Source organism: Enoplosus armatus, chromosome 23, assembly GCF_043641665.1.
Source record: "Enoplosus armatus isolate fEnoArm2 chromosome 23, fEnoArm2.hap1, whole genome shotgun sequence".
NCBI classification, from domain to species: Eukaryota; Metazoa; Chordata; class Actinopteri; order Centrarchiformes; family Enoplosidae; genus Enoplosus; species Enoplosus armatus.
In genome coordinates, this window is record NC_092202.1 from 14,619,757 (window position 1) to 14,641,005 (window position 21,249).

General features: G+C 47.1%; 1 protein-coding gene across 1 annotated transcript; it reads right to left on the reverse strand.

Annotated features, from left to right (window-relative positions):
* Nucleotides 1-1,962: 1,962 nt before the first annotated feature.
* On the reverse strand, nucleotides 1,963-5,922 carry cd248a (CD248 molecule, endosialin a). The gene has a single exon (XM_070929983.1). It carries the CDS (start codon nucleotides 5,698-5,700, stop codon nucleotides 3,367-3,369), a length of 2,334 nt encoding a protein of 777 aa, XP_070786084.1. The 5' UTR covers nucleotides 5,701-5,922; the 3' UTR covers nucleotides 1,963-3,366.
* Between the last annotated feature and the right edge of the window lie 15,327 nt (nucleotides 5,923-21,249).

The window sequence follows — 21,249 nt, forward strand, 5'->3', positions numbered from 1 at the left end:
GAGTTCATTTTCGATTATCAGACCTTTCCGCAGCTGAAGACGTGTCTCCAGTCGTCGTCTCACATCAAGATAGAGAGCCAGAGGATATTAAAGGATATTGTATCCCTCCTCCTGGCATCCACCTCCATAGGGCGGACTGGGTTAATAAAAGACTTGCGCCCTTGGACAGGGAAAAGGTCAAGATAACGGTTCAGTGATTATAATATCAGCCCAGACTACACGTTTGAAGGGAGACACTTGTTCCTTTATCAACTCTCCCGTCACATCAAATGAATTTATGATTTTGTAAATAGATCAGTTCAATCGAGCGCATTTACTTGCCGTGGCCCGTCGTGACACTTCAAGGATGAACTGACCGGAGGATGAACTGTAATGACCTCACTCATGACCTCGCTTTTCAACCAAGTGCTAAGCCAATGACATACCCATGTACAATGGATTAGCACAGGACTTGGTTCAGTTTTCAGTTGGTTTTTATCTAAACTACCTCAGGGCACCTTTCATATGGAGCAGGTCTAGACATCGTGTCTTAATCTTTCATAGCAACAGTCATTTTTGTCACATTCATGAACTGCAGCTCCTATGGAGGTCCCGCGCGAGCTCACCCACCCCTCTAAGTGCAGGGTGCACGGTGGGTGGTGGGAGCTCTGGGCACTCAACCAGTTCACCTCTGCCTGTTTAGAAAGCTCGAGTCTCAGCGGCCATCGAAACAAACAAAAAGCTCATGGAATCACACTGAATGCACTTTGCTTACTTGTCCATACTCCTCAGCTAGAGGATGAATGAGTCACACAGTGTGCAGCTGCTCTCGGGGCTCATGACCAGGTCAATAATGAAATTGTTCATCGGAGGTCAAACGGAAAATATCAGTCATAATCCCTCACTGCCAGTTGCCGAATCAACACCAGATTGTTACTCCAGGTTCTTCTACCAGACTGGGCCTCAAGATTAGGAAATCATGCGGGCGCCGCCTTAAGGCGCCAAGCATTTGAGTTCAGAACGTGCTTCCGTGGTTCATGCCGCATGAACACACACATTTTAATTGATTCATTTACAACAAACTAATCGCCACAGAGTGAACCTGTAGCCTCCGTAAGCTCTCTGATGGTCTCTGGTAGTCCAGCCTCATTGTACAAGAAACCGCGGACTTTGTTTTCACCCGTGTAACTTCGTTGAACCTGGGGATGTGTCCACTTGTCTGCCCTGCTTGCGTTTCTTGCCCCGTTGGACTTCTTTTTAGCGACGTTTAAAAAAAAAAAAAAAAAAAAAGAAACACCAATAACATAAGACCCGGTTCATAACCAACTAGAATTAGACCGCTTCAGAGAGGGTTGTCAAAGATAGGAGCTCACTGGTGACTGGATTGTGTCTGTTGACAATGTTGAAAATAGGTCAGAGAGGGAGAGAGGGAGAGAGACAGAGAGAGACAGAGAGAGAGAGAGAGACCCCCTCTGAGCCACTCGCAGAGCCAGAACCTGGTTTTGATCAGCATTCCATTAGTCAATACAATCACAATGCTCCCTTACTGCCAGTGGGGACTGTGCTCAAGTATCCTGTTGTGTTTTTCAAAAAAAACAAAAAACAGAGGGCCCTTGGGGGGGGGGGGTCATGGTCATTTTTGAAATTACAGTTTCCTTATTGTCACACACCCACCCCTCCCTCCACCCACATTCATTCCTCCACTTTTCTGAGGAAGTGACTCCGCGTACCTTTTGGCTCTTAAATTCACTGCTCAGCCTCTTACAAAAATGGTAAACTCCAAGAATTGAAATTGAAACATTAGGACAAGATGCCTCAGTCGCTCAGGGCGGTGACATCATCACAAACACAATAGCAAACACATCACAGTCATCCATAAAACCTCTTCTCATATGTCTGACCAAAAAAAAAAAGAAAAAGAAAAAAGTTCCCCACTTAGGTCACATGACAGCAACTAGGAGAATAAACTTTCCACAACTCCTCCATTGTCATAGTTTTTAATTCACAATTTCTTAACATGTAACAGAAAAAAACAAAACAAAACGACATCAGGTGTTTCTTATTACGTTTCACAGTCTGTCAAAAACAAAACAACGACATATTTCATGTGTTCATTTGAAACGGCGCTTTGTTTCCCCAGGCATTAAATAGCAATGTATCCATTAAATAAATCTGAATTTGTTAGTGCCTCGCCTTTTTTTTTTTTTAGTTGCTTCGTCTTTGGTCTATAAAAATCACAATATATAATACCCAATGAGCACCAAAACAGTTAATGTGGCTTTCTTTCTCCTGTGTTCTTTAGAATTTGAGATCTTTGGGATAGGATTGTCTTTTTGCATGGCCATGAAACATTTCAGGGCTGGTCCGAGACAAAATGCACGAAAGAATTAGGTTCACGAATGGTGACTGACGGGCCATTTCATGAACAAGGTCGATGCTAATGTCAACCACCAGCCCCTACAACATCCCCACGTGCAGCCAGATATTCCTCTACACATCGTCATGTTTATGGGGTCCATAAAAAACAAAACAACAACAACAAAAAACAGTCATTGAATTATTACAATTTCAACAAAAATGGCTGCTGACAAGTATGAAACAAACATAAATACAAAAAAAAAAAGAACCACTATATACAAAGAAGGTTTTGGTCTTTTATCAACCATTCAACTCCAACACAGTGATTTTCAAATGACCGGCTTTCCCAGCATTATCATGTGACTGCAGAGTGTCTTTTTCGCTTAAAAAGGGGGTATTTGCTTACAGCCTCCTTTCACCCACTGCTGATGTGGGCCAACGATGCATCTAAATCCCTTTCAACACAGTTGACAGTAACAGTTATCTACAGTGATCTGCTATTGCAATTGACTGAGCCTGAGGATTTTTGCGCGAAAGAAAAACCTCGCGGTGACGTTATTCGTCCTCAACAAAGGCAGAATGCTTTTGCCATCAGTGCGCTGATTTCCAAGGCTCTTTGCAGCATCTGGCTCCAGCTGTGAAATGCTGAAAAGAATCAATGACTACACTTATTACTCTCAGGTATGAGCAGATTGTTTGACTTTAGCGATGAAGAACGGTTATATGTTATAATTATGGAGCCTAGTGCAATCATGAAGAGAATCAGATCTTGTGCTGTGGTCAGTGTATGAAACATCAAAAGCAGTTTCTGCCACATAGCAACCCCATCCCAGGTCAGTGGTTTTTCAGTGTCCCTTCTCTTTCAATTGATATTTAACAGTAATATCCAAATGTGTTCAAAAAAGTGGGCAATTCCACAGTTAGAGAGGGTAAAATATTTAGCTTGTCCCTTACCAGGTCCATTATTCACTCCTGCTTACCTCTGAAGCAAAGTCTGTTGATGTAAATGTCAGTTTCTCTCTTCTCTGTTTAAACATGGGTCTTGACCCCTGCTGAGGGGTTAGGAGCTCCCTGTTTATCATGCGCCCCAGAGATCCAGTGGTAGCAGTCAGTGGCATTCTTGTTGCGTGGCTGAACAGCACAGCGGGTGCAGTAGACGATGCCCAGTGCCACCATCACCACAATGAAGATGCAGATGGGCACTAGGAGGCCCACCAGGAGCCAGGTGCCGCTCTGATTTTGCCCCCTGTCTTTCTGGACAGAATCCAGGACGTCACCGCTCTCTCCACCCTCAATAGTGGGTGGCTGGGAAGTAGTAAGCTGGGTGGGAACAGCTGGGACTTGAGAGTGTGTGATGTCCACATAGTCCTCCTCTGGGAACTGAGAGTTTTCCCTAAGGGGGTACTGTTTTTCCTCTGCTTTATTGTGGTAGCTGAAAACGGTAGGCCTGTTGTGTTCTATGACTGAATCCTCTGGATTTCCTGGTTTCTGGCTGGAGGTGGTGAGCCCCACCCACCAATTCCAAGCTCCCTCAGAAATTGTAGAGGTGGAAAGAAAGGGGAAAGCTGTTGTGGTCTCCTCCTCATCCTCATCCTCATCTTCGTACCAGTCTGGGGTAGTGTTGGAGTTGGTGGTGGGTGGAGGTGTGGTGTTAATGGTGGTTGGCAAAACTTCCAACTCAGACTGAGATCTCTGCCCCCACTCCAACCAGTCACCTCCTCCATTGTGTTTGTCTTCCTCATCTTCCTCCTCCTGTGTCGGAGGGTCCAGAGCTAAATCAAAGGACAGTTCCTCCTGAGGGGCACTGGTGACCCAAATTACATCAGAATCCAAAACTCTGGGTGGGTCAGTCAGCCAGTCCAGAGATTGCACCTCCTCTGATGGCCAGTCAGTGTGGCTCTGCTCTCTCCAGTCATAGTCCACAGGGTCCCATACAGGTCCAGGCCGATGAGTGACCCAAGGAAAAGGAGAGGTGACAGCAGATTGGTCATCTCCTTCCCCTCTCTTGCGACATGAGTATTGATCAGACATAAGTTCATAGCCTTCCCCGCAGTAGCACTCAAATCCACCCTCATAATTCACACACATCTGCTCGCAGGTCCCAGGGATCTGGCACTCGTCAGTGTCTTGGCATCGACTGGAGTCCTCAGGCACTGGGGAAAAACCCAGATGGCAGTGGCAGATATGAGAGCCTGGGGTGTTCTCACAGGCGTGTTCACATGGGTCATCTATACACTCATCTATATCCTCACACCCAGCCTCATCATCAGGATGGTAACCCTCCCGACATCGACATTCAAATGTCCCCGGAGCATTCACACAAATCTGCTCACAGGGACTTTGGAGGCACTCGTCTACATCCAGACAGCCACGTTCATCTGGTGCAAGCATGTATCCTTCCGGGCAGGCACAACGGTACCCATCTGAAAGGGGCAGGCACTCAAACTCACAAGGGGCCCCTTGACAAACATCAGACAGCTCACAGTTTTGGCCATCATCTCCTAATTGATACCCATCGGCACACTCACAGTAGAAGTGAACACCAGCCGACCTGCAGAAATGCTCACATCCCCCATTATCCTGGTCACACCAGTTGTGTGATACAGGGGGATCGGAGCAGAGGGGGGAATCTCTTGACCACCCCACTGAGCCATCTTCCTTCAGCATACACAAAACTGACTGTTCCGCTTTGGTGCCTGCGGGGCAGGGCATGGTAGCAACAGATCCAAAGGGTACATGGGTTAGCAATGTACTTAGAAGGTTAAATGGTGTGGCGTAGAGGGCATTGCCTGCCCCTTCACTCCACAAGGCAGAACACATTCCTTTGTAGGCATAATGGCAAAGATAACCATCTACAGAGACTGAGCAGGAACCATCCAGCCATTTGAAGTTATCATTCTCCTCTTGAGTGCTGTAGCCCATAACCACACAGCGTGGCACCGAGCACATACTAGGGGAGTCCTCTTTCTGCCAGTTGGTATACTGTGTGTCCTGGTCACCAGTAGTCCAAGAAAAACCCCGCAGTGGGCGTGTGGTGGTACACTGGCGAGGCTGGCGCTGCAGGCCAATCCATACCCGGACCTTGGTGTGCAAGTGGCGCAAGTCCAGAGTGGAGAAGAGAGTGGAAATAGTTTTGGCATCCTCTTGGCGTTTGATGGTAGCTAGGTTGCCACCTTTCTCCTTGCAGGCCCTCCATGAGTCCAGGAAGGTCTTGCGTTGGAAGTAAACCACAAAGCAGCCGTCCGCATTGCATAGTGCATCCCTCTCTCTCAGTTCCTGGCCCAGGACCGAGGAAAGTCCAAAGAGCAAAGCCAGCAGGAAGGTTAGGAGAAGAGCAGCAGCGCTGCTCACCAGGGAGCTCATTCTTTTTTAGAACTGAAAATATCTCTCCGCTCTCCGCCTATCTCTCACTTTTATCTCCCTGCCTTTGAAAGTTTCTTTCAGCTGTGGCTTTCTCTCTTTGCCTGCTTTTGTTGTCTATCTGAACTTTTCTCCCTTCATTTGAACCCTGATATTATTTTTTTTTTCCCCCCACTGTCTGCCTGTGCTCTTTACTCTACCCTGCTGAAACAGATCTGCGCTGGAGTTGAGTGCATGCAGTTTGTCCCAAGATTTCAGAGAACAGGGAGGGAGGGAAGAAAAGGGAGGGGAGGATAGAGAGAAGGAGATATAGCGAGAAGGAGGGTGGGCAGAAGGGGAGGGAGTTGAGAGTTGAGCAAAAGAATAGTATGGTTTTGGAGGTGGAGGGGGGGGGGGTGCAGAATGGGGGGAGGTGCAGCAAAGCAGTGCATTTCTTGAGCATGTCATATGGTTTTCATAAGCCCCGTTCATGGACATAGTTTGGTACTCTGCCATTTAACCACATAGACATAGACACACACACACACACACACACACATTCATATGCATCAAATTGTGATAAAGATCCACAAAAGTTTTCTTATCCCTAATAACTCCATCAATTATCTTCTATCTCCTCTTCTCGTTCTCCCTTCGAGAAGAATTTCTCTCAGCTTTTGACTCGACATGACTCAGGCCAGCAGGTCCTTAACACGCAAAGTTCAACACTTTTCTTTTGTCTGCTTCATTTGATTCCATGCAGGGTGATGGGAGATTTTCCAAAAAAAGGCACTCCTTTGCGTGTATCTGTGGCTAATATAGACACAGATAGATACAATGCGAATATAATATGAAAAGGAACCAAGCTTGGACTTTAGCCTGGCATCTGGCATCTTACACTAACAACACAACCCTAGGCCAGAACGAAAGGTACACAAAAAGGTCTACAGCCACGTTAAAAACAACAATAATCTCCTCCATGCTAATAACTCACAGATTGAGATGGGGAAGTAGGGAAAGTTGTCCAGGTCGTCATCTGGAGGAAGAGGGCCTCTGGGTTTGCTATGAAAACAAAGCCAGGCCAGTGAAATGGAGACTTATGTTTCTTAACGAGGGATGTTGGAGGGAAGAGGGTATGTATGTGTGTCTGGTAGAGGAGGTTGAGGAATGGGGGATGTGGGGGCAGTAGTAGGAGTCCTGTGACTCCGTAATAAATCCAGCTGACTGTTTGAGGGCCCACGCTGTGTATTATGCAGCGAACTTAAAAAGTTAAAGCACACCTGAAGCTACAGTACAGCAAATGCCTGCGGGTAGGCAGGAAAAAGGGAGGACTACGTGAAACTGAAAGTGGTTGTCCACAATTTCCTAATTTTGACACTCTTAGTTTGTGCAAAGGAGCCAAATAGGACCGGATACTTTTGAATACCGTCTGAACCGTGTCCGCAATGAGCATCAAAATGTGCTGAAAGCTGCCACAATGCTTGGCAGAGTCCTGGTCCTGTTTACTGTAATCTTTAATCAAAGGAGTAATCCAGCGATTTAGCATTATACATTTTCCTGAGGTTGGAGGACCTACTGTGCAAGAGGAAGATTAAAAAGACATTGGTGAAAACTGAAGCAGCAGAGGCCAAGATTAAAAATCTGGATTTTTTTTTTTAAGTCCCTGGCATCGGGCAAGCTCCAAAAACCCCTGGATCCTACACCTCCCGTACTGCAACCCCGTCGAGCTTTTGGCTGGACTGCTGCAAAGCAGGGCCAGCTCCTATATACTGTGCTCCACGAAAGAGACATGGTTTTCAGACAGTTATGAGTCAGGAATCATCGGTACAAATGGGTCTCTTAAAGAAACTCCAGTTGACTTGGAGAACTGTTTTGACGGGCCGGCGCTTGTGTGCTCTACACTGGCTAATGCGTTGGCTTGCTGGGTGCGGTAGTTGGCCAACTAGTGCCGTCAAGCAGTCACTATATGTCATATATGCTGGGCCGCTTTCTGGTGTGAGTGGGGTTTTAATGATTTGGCTGTGGGCTGAATCCGTGTTCCGCCATTTCAGTTCAAGACAATGAAATGTCCTACATGAGTAATGAGCTCCTTGGGGAATGGTTATCACAACACGGGGGATATAGATAAGCCGACAAATAGGTGAATAAACATTTGAATTTATCTATCTAAGCTTGGTGACGGGGGGGGGCATTTTGTCCTCCACTGTGACATCACTCACACCAGTCGACCTCACTTGGCCTGTTTTTTTATGACAGCCTGCTGATTTTTTGAGGTTAACTGGTGTGTAATGATGACGACCGGCCTTTAACAAGACGCTCGGCGGCGAACCTTTTTAACGAGTCCCCCGGCATCCATCAGTGCTCCGCGGCCCCCAGTGCCGGGACAGAAAGCATAAATGCCCCGTGTGGGTCGCAAGCACAAGATCGGAGCCTTGACTGTGGTGTGAACAACATGCGGGCAGGGGTGCGTGACGGTCTGGCAGCTTTATTAGATTATCTGCACAGATAGAGCTTTCATTCACACGCGCTGACCTCGAAAAATGAACCTCCAGCACATGATCTGTCAGTGGTTTTATTAGTTGAATATCAGTTTTAAAAGGAACGATCTAGTTTGCTGCAACTCGGTTGTAGTTTCGGGCCGTCATTTCCCACCAAAGTAATTACTGAGATCCGGGGATACTTTCCCCATTCAGATCTCTCCTTAAATCATTTAATCTAGAGTGATCATTCTATTTTGAGGCCTGCGCATTCTGTCCCACAAAAAACGTCATCTTTATGTCACAGTGAAAAGATGAGGCTAGCGACATTCTAAATTCTTCTCATTGTCAATAAATCACACGAAAAAGGCCAAAGCCAACCATGTGTTAGTCCTCCTCTGAATACTCCCGGACCCTCCCACCCGGCCTACGCCTCTCTGTGTATCCAAGCCCATCGGCTCCTACCGTGGATGTACGTTTTCAAAAAACAGCTCAAAGATAATGTAGTTCAGTCATTTTTGGTTCGAATCAAACAAAGTTGCAATGTCTCAACCAGTGAGCTTTAGGGGAGTTGGTAGGTTGCTTGGCATGCAAGCCGTGGCTAACCACGTCCTCGCTCCAGCTTTCACCGAGCCGCCTGGCCGGCAGGGAGGTCGCCCGGCTCACCGAGGGCCGGTGGATTAATAGCTTCAGCGGTATTCCCTGACTGCACGGACACGTCAGTAAATAATGAGCCGTCCTGAGGGAGGGGCTGCTGCTCGTGGGGGCACCTCCAAAGCGTATTTCACTTGGAGTGCCTGATGTTGAGCGTTCCCAGCGCCTTCTCTACATCACGTATCTTACCGTAAACACCGAGCTGTCAGGAGTGCCTCCCTTATCCGCTCTCATGGCAGCAAAACTGAGAAGCAAAGACTGAGTTGGGTAACTGCAAACGAAAAGGCACTCGGCCTTGAAAAGACATTCAGCAATGCGAAACTTCATTCTTCTAAAATCCCATTAATTTAACCTTTAATAATGATTAAACATTAATTAAAAATCGTCAAATATTTCAAAAGGGGGTTTAAGAGGTTTAGAGTGTTCGATTTCTCTGGCTACCGAACCAAACCTCTTGATCCAGACTAAGGTGCTGGGGGTGTCTTAATGTGTAAATCCGACTGAATACTAGAACTTCCTGTCCGGTCACGACAGCAGAGGGTTTCTGAGGTTCTGAGGGTTTTATTATTATTATCATCATGGAAACACTATCTATACACGATGCCCCCGCAGTGAAGTGGTCTTGCTGCCGATCCATTTTCTTTACTGCGCGCCTACAGTGTTCCGCTGCTGCGTGGGCACTGCAGATCCCAGCTGATGTGCTTCCCATCGGCTGGAAAAGAGAAAAAAAATGTTCAGGGCACGATGAGGGTTTCAGATTCCAATCGGCACCCTCTGGGATTTTGATAGTTTCCCACGCGGAGTCCAGCACTCCCAGGGAGTCGTGTCTGCATGCCAGGAGCACATGTCCCGAGTACGATGGAGGGGCTTGGACAGTGGACTGTGCGTCTCCATACATATAACGTACTGCATATGAAGTGGATTTGGAGAGCTGCCCTGAATTCAGGAGGCCTCTGGATGTTGTTACGCTTGATCCCTCTTCAGCTCTGCGCTCACCAGAAAATGTCTTCTTCTTAATATCGTCTTTGTAATGCTGAGACTCTGGGTCACGGATGTCCGGGCTAATTTTCTACCTCAAAGCCCCTCTGTGACAACGTACAAGAGCACGGGAGAGGATGCGCGTCCTCGCCTGACAGGAGAATTGGGTTGTTCTGGGGAAACGGGACAACGCTGGGATACGTTAAAAAGGTGCAGAAAATGACAGAGAATGTTGTACGGTTCAACACAACTATCCCTCCTGACCCCCAATATGCCCTTTCTGACCTCCGCCTCCCCTGCAAGCGCCTGGATTTCTGGTTCCGTTGCTCAGATGTACGCAGAAACATTCATGTGGTGCTTTGCGCTGACCATTTAGGGTTGAACGTGGCAAGGCAGAGGGCGGGACCCAGGCGGACTGTGATTTCTTATTTTGAAGAAATTGTCATGTTGTTTCGCAGCGTTACGCTGAAACCCAGAACCAGCTACCTTTATAATACTGGGCTCGCTCTCCATTTTACTCCCAGTGTGTCTAAATAAACCAGGCAGGAACTGAGGGCAGACTCCACTGAACTCTGTCTCCGTCCTCCAGATGTTCCGCCTCACCGCCTCCAATAATCTGCTGGACTTAATGTGTGTCATTTAGGCGGGGGCAACATAAACATTCTTTATGGAGCTACTCAAAAACAACAGAGGCTTTAAATGCTGTTTGGGCTGTTTGTGTTTTGCATGCCAAGTGTCCAGAGGGAGACTTGCCCCCCCCCCCCCCCCCACACACACACACTTCATCACCTCCCGCTCCCACAATAAGAGCCAGGTCTGATCTAGTGGGTGTGTGAAGTGTGCGGAATAACACCAGCGCCGTGGCTGTGGACAGTGTCTAGCAACACCTGGCCTCCGTATCACTGCGGGACACAATCAGCTGTGGGCGAAGCTCTCAACCCTTCATCCCGTTTATGATACAGTAATATCTGGGGGAGAGTTCGCCCCTTTATTCCAATCAGGCCGCTCCCACAGAGCAGCAGCAGTTTGCACCCCAGGGAGTAAACGCCACAATGAAACATGTCGGAATAATGGAGGGGTACCTCCGAAGGGTTTCCGTTAACATGCACACATATTTATGTCAGCATACTTATGACAGCCTTCACTGACCCCCTAATTCAAATCGTGGGGGCGCCCAAATTCTCACACTAAAACATGCGACTTCTGTCAGCCCGTCCACCGCTTTGGCCCACATAAATCAGAAAATAGGGTTTTGCCGTTGACATTTTGTGCAGACGCAAGGGCTCCCCGGAGGACGAATCCTGATAACTCTGCGGAGGACGCGGGTCTGTAAACTGTGATGGATGCTTACAATGCACAGTTTGTGTAATAATTTTACCCCTGACTTTGTTTTTCCATCCAAAAATGTTGGCTAACATAATAATAAACACTTGCTTGTTCGTGTAGGTTCATAGAATGATGTGTGTGGAGTGGAGATTTTGGAGATTTGAGAGATATTTTTGTTCGTTCTTGATATGGCCGATGTACTATTGCCTCTGTACTTGACTGAGTTATTTCTGATAAGAGTTTTGAATTGTGTAATTGTTCATATTTTTGAGATGCTTAATGTTCTGTGTTAACCGACTGGGATCGAGTCTTTTAGCAAAAGCGGCAAAGTTTGACAGGAACAAACGACAGAGATGTTACGAGGATGGTGGACTGAAATTTAAAACTAACACAAAACACCGGCACAAAAACATGTTTTTTTTCTTCTTTACTCAAGACTTTAATGAACTTCCATACTCGATTGGGAGATGTAATTTATTTGTACGGTATCTGGAGAAGATAAGCTGGCATTCCTTCCGCTTTAGCAAGTCCCATTAGTCATTGGCAAGGGAAAAAAAAAAATCTCATTAGGATAACTGTGGCTAGCTGACCTCATGTTTGTGTCAACATTGTATGAGCCGCCTGCCTGAAGACACGAATTACCCGGCTCTCCCGAGAGAATCGCACCATGATAAAGACTGCGTGCAACTCTGTGCACTAATCTGCCCCGGCCCCCCCCCCAAACATAAAACCCTGGCATACGCGATCCTCCTTTCGCTTACGGATGTGTGCGCCAAATAGCGAATAAAAATCACGGCGCCGATCTGGCGGGAGATCGAGGTTGGCGCCCCGGTTTGCTCTCTCGGCCCCCGCCTCCGCCTCCCCCGGCTCGCTCATCCAGGGAGCTCCGAGTCGGCACAAAGCGCCCGGGCGCCACCGCGCCGACCCTCTGCGGCCTGTTGATCTCCACTCTCATTCAACGGTCCGTGCAATCACATCCACTCACAACGGCGCGCCTCGACACAATACACAGCAACCCGGCTTCGCAGTGGTGCGCCTAAGTTTAGTTCAATGCAACTTCTCATCAGACGGCATAAGGGTAAAGATGTATAGGCCAAGGTCTAACTAAAACGATGCTGATATAACTTTTAATGGTGTGTGTGTATGGTCTGTTGGAAAAGGGACTGACCCTTTGCTAACCGTCCATAATTCAACATTAAAGCAGCGAAATAAGGTATGTTGACGGGAGCACAAACCTATTGCCATACAAGAATGTTTTGCACCACCCACCAACAACAGGGATGCTCCTCCACCCGCTCAGTCTGAGTTATTGGAGCGCTCTGCTCAGGAACTACTCTTCAGGTTGTTGGAGGTTGTTCAGTTTGTCTCAAATGGCTTGTTTCAGACAGAGGGGGGGGGGGGGGCTGAGGGGCTGCAGAAAGGGCCAGGAGGAGATACATAAGGACGTTTGTGAATCATGCAAAGCCGCTCTAGTGGAGCCCCAGAATAAAAATACAGAGCTGAAATATAATAGCTCGAAGTAGCATTTCTCTACTTACGGTCGCCATATTGTGAAAGAGGCCTAATTACCTGCCTCACCTCTGCTAATCTTCATTCGCAGATAAGCTCTCGTTCACATTGTTTCTCACGTCATATCGTTCTGTTTATTTGCTCTTTCCTCGTCCTAACGGCAGGTAGAGAGTGTCTTTATAGTCTAAGGTGAAAATGCCATCAAACGCTGAAGCAGGCACGCTAATAAAGCTGGTCGGGGGAAAAGAGTGTGAGAACGAATACATTTGAATAATATTTCTGCACTGCAGCTTCCCGAGGCTTAGCGTGAGCAGCCCTTAGGTACAAACCACAGATTTATCGCTGGTCCAGCACAACATCTGTTGCTGCTCTTTTCCCATTCATTTGATATTATTAGCAGTTACGTCTTACAAGAGGAGTCCAAAGGAGAGAGAGAGACCGAAAGCTGGACAGCAATAGAAAGTAAAATATACAAGGGGGGGAACAAACACAACAATTGCAATTTTGACAACTGTTATTGCAGCAAGAAGATTTTGAGGGTTAAGCCGAATGCAAATGTCAAAATTTGCATTTCCACATGGGAAATCAAGTTCGAATTACAAAGGCCCAATACCAATTCCTCCCTTGGGCCCTACCCCTAGTTTTTGGAGTGCCCTCGACTGGGTAGTGGAACCTTCAGAACGGGGCTACAAAAGGGTAGGGGTTGAGCCGGGAAATGGGACACCACTCATTACGTAGCCGAAGACGGCACACACACGTAACCCACCAGCGATGAGGCCGTAGCATGCCGGCATTCTCATTCCAGAAAGAGGTTTCCCCAATGACGGCGCCAGGTGCGGTGTTACCGATGACCGGGGAAGTGCAGAGAATTTGCTGCTAGATGATTTTTCAAGCTTGGATATCACTGTACCGTCACTCACAAGTCGTAATTTATGATTGGGCTTCTTTCCCCGCACAAGTGACCATGTTCCATGTTCCACTGCCTCAGTTCGCAAAGCATTCTGGCAACTTTCTACTACCACTCCGTTTGGAGTCTGCATCTGAGTGCCATTTGGAGGGCTAGGTGACCACTACCTCTCGATCCCCAAAAGGAATGGGACTCCCTACCCCATGTGGCAGAGGGGTAGGCAATTGTAAAGCTCCATTCAACTTTTTCTGTGAGGAGCAAGCAAAGTTCTGGAACTTGCTAACCGATCACTTGAAATCTGCTACAAACTACTTTTAATAGAGCTACTAAATCCTGGTTAATTCAACAACAAGCCAGTACTCATGGCTAGTTTTTAAAAGTCATGTTTTTAAATGTGTGCTCATTGTATTCACTTCACATGGCTTAAGTCTCAAATATCCGGTTGTCCCTCAGGTGGTCTCTTAGGTATGGTGGACCTTTTCAAAGCTGGTGCCTCAGTTTTTGGGGAAGGTGAAGGAGTCTGGTGTCACGTCGAGACGCTTTTCAGACTCGAGTCTCCTGAGCATGTTCCTCGAAGTCCTCCTGAGTCTTCAACAGACTCTTTCGGTGTCTTTCCGTTACGGTTGCATAGCCATTGGTAGCAGCTGTGGCTACTTTCCGGAAGCAGTACGTACTAATGCAAAGCCTGTACACACCGAACTTCTAAAAGTCGAAAAGATTTGTTTGTTGGTCTGCAGTGAGTTCATAGGAAACGGCCCAAAACAACAACAGGGGAAAATACATCCACAACCAACATCAACAGCCCATGACTTTTCAAATGTACTACTGCTGCATACTACTTTAGACGATCGCAACTTACGAATCTGTGATCAGGGGTGAGAGGAATAAGCGTGTGCAGGAAAACAGTGAGGAGTACTGTACAAGGTGAGAATGTGCCGCACACTGAAAATAAGTTCTGAGGTAAACTCAGGTGAAAAAGTATTGCTTGGGATTGTTTGATCTTATTGAAACCATGTGCTCCAAGACTGAAGGGCAAGTTTGATTGATCTTTCTAACTTTACTTCTCATCCCTGGACGTTACATCGCGCATTACACTCTCCTGGCTTCATGTAGGATGATCTCCCCACAATCCCTTTATCTCTGTGACTCACTCTGTTCCAGTCAAATCACAAAAAACTCTTTCCAAGGTCACCGTAAATTGGGGGGAGACTGGAACTCCTTACTGCGCTTTGGTGCTATGATCCTATCGCCTGTACACCCAGCCGCCCCCCCCCAAAGACCCGAGTATTACACCCAAGACAAGGTTGGTGCCAGTGAAGCATTCGCCTGCTCACTCACACATGAGAGCGATATTTTACTTTGTGCTGTAGCCACGGTTACCAGGCACACATACCACTAAATATTCCATACACAGACCCACCCTGCTATAACCTTTCACCAAATGGAGCTCCGCCGTCACTCTAACTCATCCCCCACCCCGGAGGACGAAGTGGAGAATGTGGAGCGCCTTTCTGGAAAGGATTTGAATTGCCCTGTATAAATAAAAGTTTAAATAAAGTTAAACATGTTGTAATAACAGACTGTGTGTTCACTGCGTGAGTGTTTGCATGTGGACAGGGCAAGAGTGTGTAGAAAGAAACGTCCCTCCCAGCCCGTGTGTCTGGCTTTGCAATCAGCTGGCCTGTTTGATCTGTGAACCAGATCACTGCTCTTTATCCATCTCCGTGGGGGGGGGGGGGGGGGGGGGGGGCAACTCCTCTCACTGTCTGGGTTACTATTCAATATATTAAAACAGGAAAAGTTAAAGCTAAATTACATCGTTTTTACAAGTGGGAAAGGGTGTAGGTTTCAGCAGTCAGTGGTTCTTCAACCAGTGAATAATGTGTCAACCGCATTTTATTGTTTGCTACATGATTTCTGTGCAGTAACCCTATTAACAAATCACGTTCAGTTTAATTAAGACCTGATACTTGATGACAGATCAAGGTTACACTTTATATATAAAACATGTGCTTAAGTAATGCTTCGCAAATGCGAGACTCATGATTTAAAGCATGAATTAATGCAGGGTGTGTCATGCGGTCCTGTTGCTCACCATTAACAAATGATCAAAGTCCCTATGACCCCCATTATGGGCTTAGTCACTTTGTGCGACTGGGGGCGGATCGGATAGCGACCTGATCTCGTGAAGTGTTTTAAATGCATCCAAGAAGCACTCGAGGCAGACTGGCATCCGATTGCTCAAACCGCCTCCAGAGGACGCTTGAGACGCATTCTAGCCAGATGTTGGAAAGGCTGGTATGCCTGGTACTTATGCAACCAGTGACGAGGAGTCGCGAGTAGACATGGCATCGTCTTGAGGTGTCCCGAGCCAAAAAGGTTGAGAAGCATTGCTTTAAAAGGATGATAACCTGTGACCTGCCTTTCTTGTACCTCTGGAATTGTTTGAGTGTCTGCATTTGGGTACCGGCCATCTGGCATACCAGGACCAATCCGCCACATCAGAGGGCCGGTGGGCCGTCAAAAGATCCATAAAGTTCTTACCTGCTGGGACTGGGCTCACTGGCCAGTCACAACCAAGTTAGTTAAACTTGTGCTTACGTCATAGGGCTTAAGCGGAAGTTGTATTTTAACATAATCTATCTAAACAACAATCCAACAACATAGCCCATTTTCTCTGCTCTGCACAAGCAGCACCAAATCTCCAGGAGCAAGTCTGAGCGAGTACTTCATGTCCGGTTCTATAAAGCCAACAGGGCAGCAGCTGGATCTATAATACTTATAATAACCTCTATCCCCCACATGGCCCACACAAATTGCCAATAACTCCAAACTAAAACCTTCACAGATAGACTTCAGATCAGATAAACAGATGCCTTGTTGAAAATGGAAGACCAGCCAAAACCTATCATGCCCATCATCAGCCCAGAGTAGCACGGGGTCTGATTTACATAATAATCAACACCTTCGTCTCTTCATACAAATTGCCAAGTAATGATAAATCTTGCTCAGGGTCTGGGACAAAACCAGAAGGGGACTGGGGACCACGCAGATCCAATCGCATCCCTCCTCCAAAACTAACCTTTTTTTGCATGTTGAAATAAATGTTTTCAGTAAATTCCCACAGATCCCCCAAGAGATAATTGGCAGAGAAGCTGTATTTACGAACACTTTTCTCACACCAATAGTGAGGTTCCAGTTTATTCAGCCTTATGCTCCGTGGATTTGCCCAGTTTCTACTTGCCAGGCAGGCACACACATACAGCAGCTCTAAAAAGGTTCCATAGCAACTTATTTGTTTGTGGTCAAACATATTAATCCTTTGGCGGATGCAATTGTCCGAAATGACAAATGAAGAGCAAAATGCAGAATAGTGACGTTCAAGCAACACAGCCCTGGGGACCTGATCAAGACAAGATCATCAATCACAATGCCCAGATTCCTAGCAGACTTTTTTGTGAGGGGGGGGGGGGGGGGGGGGGGTAAGGGGGAGTTGAGATGGATGCTGAGGCCAAAACTCTCTCTTGAAACCCGACAAATACTAGCGTAGATCGCCTTTTTTGGTCTTGGGTCTTTTCGGACACCACGTTTCAGCCCACTCCCCCGTCACCAAATCTCTCCATTTCTTGTGATTTATGTACACGATTACATGGCCAAGTTGAATTAAAGAAATCAGGGGGGGGGAAGGGATATTTGAAGATGTCTGTGTGTGTTTCCCATAAGGGAAATTCCCCCTGGTGTAAGGGGGTTGTTGAACTGAGAGGTGTAGACACTTTGTGGTGGTGGTGGTGATGTTGGTGGTGGTGGTGGTGGGGGGGTTTGTTTAGTAAAGTCTGTTCTTCAGACAGTGGGGCTGCAGCTGGTCCAGAGCAGGCCTGAGTCACGCAGGAGGTCATTAGGCTGACACATCAAAAAGGAGTTGGAGGGAGCTCTTATCTTCTCCCTGGGTGGGACTCAAAATACTTCCTGGATCCAGTCAGATTCACAGTAACCAGACATCTGGCCTGTCTGATGAAACAGAATTCAACCAACCATCACAGAAACAACAACATATATAGATTATTCCATTATGACTCGCCCAAACTTTACAATGAATACCACAAGCTTCACCTCAACTCAGCCCCTTAAACTGGTTTCCCTCACCACACCGCGGTTGCCTGGTCAGACATCTGATTTACATCAATGGAAAATACACCTGGACAGCTTGTAGCCGTCTTTGAGGAATATTCCGGAGAAAACAGATGGGTCACGCTGACTTGATGACATCCATCAATTTAAAGAAAAAAAGGCCTTTGCTGGATCTGCTGTCTGCTATCTTCAAAAGTACTGGGCCATTAAATAAGCCCCAGGGGGTGTTTTCGAACCCCTAAACACTTCCTCTACCACCACCTCTTTGGTGCCTGACAAGTTTTTAGAAACATGGATGGATTTGGAGGAAATATGTAAGTGATGGGGAGACAAAATCCACAGTTAATGCTCTGCGCCACAATGCTTCCCAAATTTCAGGTGTCTCCGTTGGACAGACATGAGGTCCGTGCAATCTCTTTGGTATCGATTTCTCTCGTGTTAGCCTTAAGATGAACTTCAGAATGCATTGTTTGCGCATAAAGAGGACTGCAGATTACAGTTTCGAGCCTTTCAACGAGCCGCCAAGACTTGTGTGATGTCACAACTATACAGTCACCGCCCCTCAGCGATGCCCCCCAGCAGGTTTAAACGACAGAGGGGGGGGGGGGGGGGGGGGGGGGGACTGAGGGGCTGCAGAAAGGGCCAGTAGAAGATAATTAAGGACTTTTTTTTTTCCAACTGTGAATCATGCAAAGCCGCTCTAGTGGAGCCCCGGAATAAAAACATAGAGCTGAAATGAGCACAATGTGAGACCTTTAATGGTAAAACCAACAAATCTGTTTGTTGTGTGCCAAAGAAAGTAATAATAACAGTGGGGAAGCTTTTGCTTTTCTATAAGCTGAAACAAGGTTCACCCCCCCCCAACTCAATCATTTTCAAACAGCCCCCTTGAGCAGAGTCGCCCCAGTCCCCCCCCCCCCCCCCCACACACACACAAACATATTTAACATATAAATCATACATAAATGGCCGTCCCTGCCTTGGCTTCAGTGGGGTCGTCACCACCGAATGTCAAGCTTATCCACACTGGACCCCTTCAGCTTCCATTACAGCTAAAAGTCTACGGCCATTTGCATTCAGCGAGAGTGCCCACGGACCACACACACACACACACACACACACACACACCATTAGCTGCGAGAAAGGATGAACAGCCAGACTGCGCTGCTACTTACAGCTTGGAGAAACGGCGAGCAGAGATTCTGCGGAGGCCTCCTACACTGTGTATTGTTTTGCTTTTTTTTTTTTGGTCTTTTTCACAGTTGAATGGTGGATGTGTGATTATCTTGACTCAGGGCTGGCCAGGCCACGCCGTCCCCTCGTGGGAATGTGTGTGTGTGTGTGTGTGTGTGTGTGTGTGCGTTTGTGTGTGCGTATGAATACAGAGAGTCAGCAAGGTGTCTGTCATGCCTCAAGCCTGGCTACAGTCTGGCCAGTCTGTGTTTAGACTACCAAGCCAGAGAGAAGTTCCCTGCAGCATTGAAACAGTATGAAAGAAGACATATGCTCTGTGTGTGTGTGTGTGTGTGTGTGTGTGTGTGTGTGTCAGTAAAGTCTATTTTTCAATCCGAGTCTGATTTTTACAGGTTGGGGCCATAAGAATCAGTCACTATGGCATTTAACTCGCCGGCTTCATCGCTGACATCTGGGGAGTTATTACTCAAACTGAACCATAAACGCCCATTCAATCTTACAAAGTACTTCCTGATTCAACTGCGACCTGCCGCCACTTTTACAACAGCAACCGCACAGTTCCACAGTGCAGTCGACAATTATGCGGCGTATTTTAGCAACAAGCGTAGCGTAGCAACAAGCTAGCGTAGCCACCGCGATGTCACCCACTGGTTTGTGGACTACCGTTTTGAAGCGTCTGGCTTGGCGTTTTGGCCGTCGCCATCTTGTTGATGTGATTTTTTTTAGGACCCAAAGAGGGACCGCGTTTGGATGAGAGGGTGGATCTGACTGAGTACCGATTCACTGACACGAATTGGAACCCAGGTTTACCATTAAGGACGCGACTACATCGACACGCGGACCCCTGGGTGGATCTAAATGTACCATGGACCGCCCGATGGCCCGATTCTAAAGTTACTAATCGGTTGACTGAAGCTTTGACGGCGAGTTTGCACAGCATCTCCGCTCTCATAATCTCTAATACGTTTTCTAAATGTACCTTCTCGTCACTGGAGCAACACAAATATATAGATGCATCTATTTGAATGTAAGCAATGCTACTTTTATAGAGCGGGCTTATTTTATTCTATAATGGAAAATGAATGCCAACATCGATGGCGGAAGGGGAGGAGAATGTCGGGCTGAAATAGTCGCCCGATGGCAGACTTATCCCGACGGCCTGCATCCGGTGAGCCAGACTAGTAAAAACACTAACAATGCACTTGATAATGTCATTCAAATGGCATGCATGTCCATTCCTGCAGTAAAGTTAACGCTTTATAAAAATCAAACTGGTTTGTAAGCTTTGACACGAAAGGTCTGCGACTCACTGGGCTATAAAAAGGACTCGTGCACCGAGAATATATGCTAGCCGAGAAAACAAATGCAAACGCACTGATATGCGACTCTGCATTAACCGCGCGTTGATAGCAAAGACGGGGGCCAAATAGCCGGTGGGTGCTTCCATCATAACGACAAAGACACGAGACCAAAGACTGAGAGACTTTTTGAAAGAGATTTCCCCCAGATTCATCAGCCATATATCTATATGCTATTTCTTTCACTGTCTGAAGGCAGCCCCCTCATGGGGTCTGAGAATGTGGAATGTGTGACGGGAGGAAGGGAGCTGGAAGATGAAACAGAATCTTGGCCCACTGGAAAATCACCAAAGGCAGCTGGTGGGCTAGTTCAGGGGGTTGTGCGGGCCCTCGGGGCGGGGCTCGGCTCGGCCCGGGAGGCCCGACTGCACCGGGGGGGCCCCGGGCCGTGATAAGGAACGCTCATCTAAAAACGGAGCCCTGTTCTAAACAATGATAAGTGAAAGCTGAGGGCGAGCAGCTGGAACGAGGCCATTTCCGCCCTCGTCCATTAGCCTCGGCGAAAACAAGATTCAAGGCCGATAAACGGGCATGCATATTCTCTAATGAGGCCATTTACTGCAGGCCCGTGGTGGCCACATTTCTGTACTTATTGCAGTGGTATCTTAAGTCAAAGTGAATTGACGTATTGTACAGGTGAGATAAGGTAACAGGGTGTGAATAAAGGAGGGCATTTATTAAAAGGACGTCTGGTTTAACACAAAACTGCAAACCATTAACTTAGATTACCACACAAGAGCCCTGAGCACCAGTAATTCCCAGCATTCCCTTAAACACTGTCCAATTTCTGAACCTGGCTTGTCACTGATAAGCGCCTCTGACTCTGACGCCCTTTGTAGTACCAAGCCCCATTTCAGCCTCAGACCTTTGGGGACCCTGATCAAAATTTGGTTGGGGGCCCTTCAGACTGTAAAAAACTACCTTATCGCTATTAAGACTCTATATTAATATATATCTACTATGTTTGATGTCTAACAGGAAACTAAATCCTCAATAAACGCCAAACAAGGATTCAAGAAGAAGTCAAGAGACAAAAACTACA